At 64.0% G+C, this 4,997-nt stretch overlaps 1 protein-coding gene across 1 annotated transcript in view; it reads left to right on the top strand.

Annotated features, from left to right (window-relative positions):
• The window catches only part of DOT1L (DOT1 like histone lysine methyltransferase), a 90,419-nt gene that overhangs the window by 70,012 nt on the left and 15,410 nt on the right, over positions 1-4,997 (top strand). Inside the window, exon 11 of the mRNA XM_007460434.1 lies at positions 1,857-1,936. Within this exon, the coding sequence (XP_007460496.1) occupies positions 1,857-1,936 (80 nt within the window). The remainder of the gene's footprint in view (positions 1-1,856; positions 1,937-4,997) is intronic.

Below are 4,997 nucleotides of genomic sequence, written 5' to 3'. Positions count from 1 at the left end.
CCCCCCCCACCCCCGGTCGCTCCCCCTCCCCGGGGGTCATCCCAGCAGGCAGGGGCTGGAGAGTGCAGGGAGGGCCTGGGCTCAGTGCAGGTTCCTGCTGTCGGGCCTCACCGGGATGGACGGTAGCACCGTGGCAAGCAGTCTCCAGGCCGACACCGCTGCGTGTCCTGAGCTTGCCGGCAGCTCTGCCTCCGTGGCTCCTTCCCTTGTCCTGCCCAGGCCTGGGGCCGGGGGAGCGGGCTGGACCCCGTGCTTGCGCACCTGGCGGCAGCAGTGGCAGCACCTGTGGAGCACGAGGCGCTCGTGTGGCTCAGTGAGGGTGGCCGGGCCTCGGTGACTGCGGGGCGGGCGTGTCACTCTCTCAGCTCTCTGGCGGGGGGCGGGTCACACCATTTCCCTTCGACCTCGTGGTCTGGCCTCCCCCCCTTCTTTCTGCATGTGCTCGCTGCATGGCGCCCCGAGGCCCCACCACTGGGTTCCGTGCGGGCAGGTAGGAAACAGGTGTCCCTCGTTCACAAAGGCCTGTCCTTGTCTCGCTCTCCCGTGAGAATGTCTCACCTGATTTGGGCACGCCGTCCCCCTTTTCTTGAGGGGACCGTGCTGACCCCGTGGGTGTCCCCATCAGATCAGATGGGGTCGGGGGGCTCTGGAGCAGCTGCCGTGGGGGGCATCCAGCAGCTGTGGCCTGGCAAGGAAGAGCTCGCCCAGAGCACCGCGAGGCCCCGAGGCCGGGCTCTGCCGGGGCCCCCAGACGGTGCCCCCCAGACCACGAGCGCCCTAGGCGCTCTGCTTCCTGTTGGGGGTGTCCCCGCCCTGACGAGCTCCTCTGCGCTCAGGGGTCTTCATCCTGGCTTCTGCGGGCCTCAGGGAGCTTCCTTGTTTCCTCTCGGGTGACTCTAGTTCGGGCAGCCCAGGGTCTGTCCTGGCTTACCCCCTCTCCCCACCTTGGCCACCTTGAGGCCCTGGCGTGCAGCCTCCCCAGGCTCCATCCCAGAGCAGAGACCCCTCCAGGCTGGCCCCACTCCCTGTCGGAGCCTCCCCAGCTCGCCGCTCTCATCAGGGCTCTGCCCGTCGGCCCCAACCTGAACCGCACCACATCTGGGTTTCTTTCCAAGCAGTCGGCAGCGAGAGAGCTTGGCTTACACCTTCAGTGCTTCTCCTACTGCCCGTGACCATCCTCGCCCCGGTCAGATCTTCCGTTACTGTCCTAGTACCGAGATTCCAGACAAGTGGCATGGAATGGCAGACAGCTTGCTGCTGTCCGTCACGTTCAGATGGGGAAGGGATCCCTGGTGGGGGTCCTCCATGGGGGCAGGAGCCGGCGGGCAGAGGAGGGGACAGGTTGGGGGCCTGTGCGGGCAGCAGCCTCCCACCACCCCGTGGGCATCTTCAGGGAGCGCTTCCTCGGGCCGTCGGGTGCCAGAGAATGTTTGAGAAACGGGAGAGGATGGGCCAGGCCTTGCCTCGGAAGAACTTGGCACTGGGCCCGCGGGTAGTGGTGCAGCTTGATGGGTCTGTGCTGCTTTCCTGCCCGGGTGTTCTCGCACCTCTCTGCCCAGGTGGCGCTTGAGCTGCCCGCTTTCCAACCCCGGGGCACCGGAGGGGCAGGAGGGGGCAGCCCATCGCCCTGGGCCTGTGTCCGTGCGCGCCTTCCCAAGGAAGCCAGCGGTCTGCTTGTCGCGGCGTCTGTGTTCACGGCACCCAGGGTGGCAGTCAACAGCCTCTGGGCCCTGGCACCCGTCCCCAGGCTGGGCGGAGGTGGTGCGGGCAGAGGCGGTAGGTGGCGTAGGTGCGGCGGCTCTGTGTGTGTGTGCAAGTAGAACCTCCTTTCACTCAACCGGAATATTATTTTGCAGTGTTATATTTGTGAATAACTTTGCCTTTGGTCCTGAGGTGGATCACCAGCTGAAGGAGCGGTTTGCAAACATGAAGGAAGGTAACGGACTCCCCCCCACCCCCCCCACCCCGTGCATCCTGCGTCTGCACCTGCTCGGGGCTCTGCAGCTGTGGCCCTGATCGCAGGTGGTAGGGTCCGGACTGGCGTTGGGATCGGCCCTGGTGGGAAGGCCTCAGGCAGCGGGTCCCGTCCATGGTGTCACGTGGGTTGTGGGCGGGTGCCTCGCAGCTCAGCATGTGTGGTGGAATAGACCCGACGCCTCCCCCGCTCAGGCCCCAGCTTGCAGCCCCCGGAAGGACTGGGGTGGGGGCCAGATTAGCAGGGGAGCTGCAGGCTGTCTGGTTCTTTCGGATTTCGCGGAAACAGGGAGTGACTTCTTAGTTCAAGGACATCCTGCCTTCTCCTAAAGGATTCTTCACGGTGTATGGGAAACTGAAACTTGATTGGGTGTCCCCACGTGATCTGGAACCCTAACTTGGGGGCGCTGAGGGCACGGGGGTTCCCCTGGCCAGCCCCTTCGGCCTTTGTTGGCCGGGTCTTTCCCGTACTTGGACCTGGGCTGCCTGGCCAGCGCCGCCCCCGCTGCTTCCCCTTCCCTCTCACACTCGGTCCCCGGGCCAGTCGAGACCTGGACGCCAGAAGGGACCTCACCTTTCTTGTGTCCAAGTAGGAGGGGCGTGTTCTCCTGTGCTTATGAAAGCGTTTAGACTCACAGGTTACCTTGGTGCTTTTATGGAGTGAGTGCTGTTGGCATCTGGCCAGAACCTTGTGCGGGGTGGCGGGGAGGTCTGGAGAGACCGGGAAGTGCCAAGGCTGAGCGCTTGGGACGACGGGAGCTCCTGGTGTCTGAGCAGACTCTCCCCTCTTCAGGAACGCGGGCAGGGGTTGTTAGGTCTTCTTGTGTCCCGAGCTCCTCCCTCTGGCGTGGTGAGCCTGAGCAGGGTGGTCCCTGAGTGAGATCCCTCCAGGCCACTGAAGGTGCAGGGAGAGAGCTGCGTCAAGGTCTCGGCTTAGCCACCAGAGTGGGTCGCGTCTGCCCAGCACACATGAGGTGTTCCTTAGCTGTGCCTGGGGCATCCTCGTGCACATGGAGCATCAGACCAATGCAGACACCTGGGTGATAGCCTTCTAAACAGCTGGGAGCTGACCAGTTTCTTTGAACGTAGTTTGTGTTCTCGTGCCCGCCCCTGGGTCCCGTGGTGAGTTGCGCTTAGGCTCAGAGTGGGAGACCAGGTCCGGTATGTTCCAGGAAAAGGGGATGGAGGAGCGGCTGCTTCTTCAGGCCGTCCTCCCCAGTCCGCCTCCCTCAGAAAGCTGGGCGCTTTCTGTCCCAGCACCATCGATGGTCCTGACAAGCAGGGCAGCAGCTGGGGGACCCAGGCAGGGCCCGCGTTTCCCCTTGTCCTGTGCCCTTGCCCCTGCTTCTCACCTGCTGCTTTGTTTCTTCCCCGTGGGGAGGCCGGTGGCTTCCCATGTGTGGTGAACACTCAGGATGACGGCGGCTCCGTCTGTCCCCTGTGACGCGCTCTGCTCCAGGAGTGTGGGGGTCATCCCACCGCTGGTGGAGTCGCGGGCTTCTTTCCCTGGACGCCCAGTCACACACGGCCGGGCTCTGGTCCTCGGCCGGGGGCTGTCGCCATCCGTGTGAGAACTCCAGCCTCAGGTGCCCATCCTTCTCGGGGTCCTCCTGGCAGGACGGGACCAGTCTCCTGGGCACCCCGTGGGCTATGACCACCGTGAGGTCGGATATGCTGCCCCGCGTGCCCACAGCCCCGCTGGGCTCCGCCCGCTCCCCTTCCTGGGGCCTGGCCGGGGATGCAGCCCTGACAGTGTGTCCCCATGCTTCTCGTGACATGAGATGGCAGGAGTCACCTGTCCTGCAGGGAGGTCTCCAGAAAGTGTCTTCATCCTTGGGCTCATGAGGGCGGCTTCTCCGGCCGCTGCTGCTGCCCCGATTCCCACATCAGGTCTTCCCTGACGTGCCGCAGGAGCCCCGGCAGGGCAGACGTGCTGCTCTCTGTCCTGCCCCCACCACTGCTCCCTGTCCCCGCAGCTGCGTCCTGATCTCTGTGGCCGGGAGAGAGAAACGGGGTGTGTCCCCCAAGTTTTGTTATGAAACATTTCAAGCAAACAGGAGAGGGGAAAGGATCACCCAGCATGGACGCAGAGAGTTTCCAGCTGCCCTCGGCACCGCCGGCTGTGTGTGTGTTTGCGTGTGTGCGTGTGCAGGTGAGCGTGAGCCTGAGTGTGCGGCAGGGTCGCTCCTGATGGTTTTGTGGGAACGAGCGCCCTGCCCGGGCCCCTCTCCTGAGCACTCGGCGCCCTTCCCCGCGCCCCACCCGGGAGAGGAGCGTGGATTCCCGCTCTGCCAGCTGCCACAGGCACCTTTTGGGCTGTGCAGTCCCGACTCTCTAGCCTTAGGGCCTCGGGTCGTGGCCCCTCCATCTTTGTGGACGTGGCCCATTGGGCATCGGGCCTCATTGTCTCGTGGGATGTCGCCCGTTCTTCACTCGTCCCTCATGGTCATCTTGACCTTGCCCTCCGCACCCCATGTCCCACCTGAGCGCCCGGGTGTTGCACGCGGCCGGCTCGGGGCCCCTAGTGACATGCCCACAGAAGTCCCCTCAGGGCACCTGTTGTCCCAGAAGCCTTGCAGGGGGCACATTCCTAATTCGAGCGTTCTCCCTTCGACACTCTTCAGGTGTGCCCAGGGGACCCCCTCAGCCTCTGGCTGCTGTGACTTTGCTGTCACAACCAGCCGACTGCCCAAACTCACCCCTGGCCAGCCCGGGACCTGGCTGAGTTGCCCCCCTCTGCGGGGCGCCCAGAGGCCAGGCTGGGGCTCGGGGAGCCGTGAGCGCATGCGCGAGCAGAGGGCTCAACCTGATTGCTTCAGTTTACTCATCACGCGTTTTCTTTGACTTCTATATTTGGTTCTGTATTTCCTACGCTGGAACGTTCTGGTGTATTACGTTTCCTGACAGTGTTTCATACAGGATGGGGGAAGCGTCTGTAACCTGAGGGTGACATCATCGACCATGGTGACCTCACTGCAGGAGGCTGCGAGTCCTTGTGGTTTTTCTTTTCCCTACAATGACTG

The sequence above is a fragment of the Lipotes vexillifer genome, unplaced genomic scaffold (genome assembly GCF_000442215.2).
Source record: "Lipotes vexillifer unplaced genomic scaffold, Lipotes_vexillifer_v1.1 scaffold225, whole genome shotgun sequence".
Classification (NCBI taxonomy): domain Eukaryota; kingdom Metazoa; phylum Chordata; class Mammalia; order Artiodactyla; family Lipotidae; genus Lipotes; species Lipotes vexillifer.
This window is presented reverse-complemented; position numbering and strand designations above follow the sequence as displayed.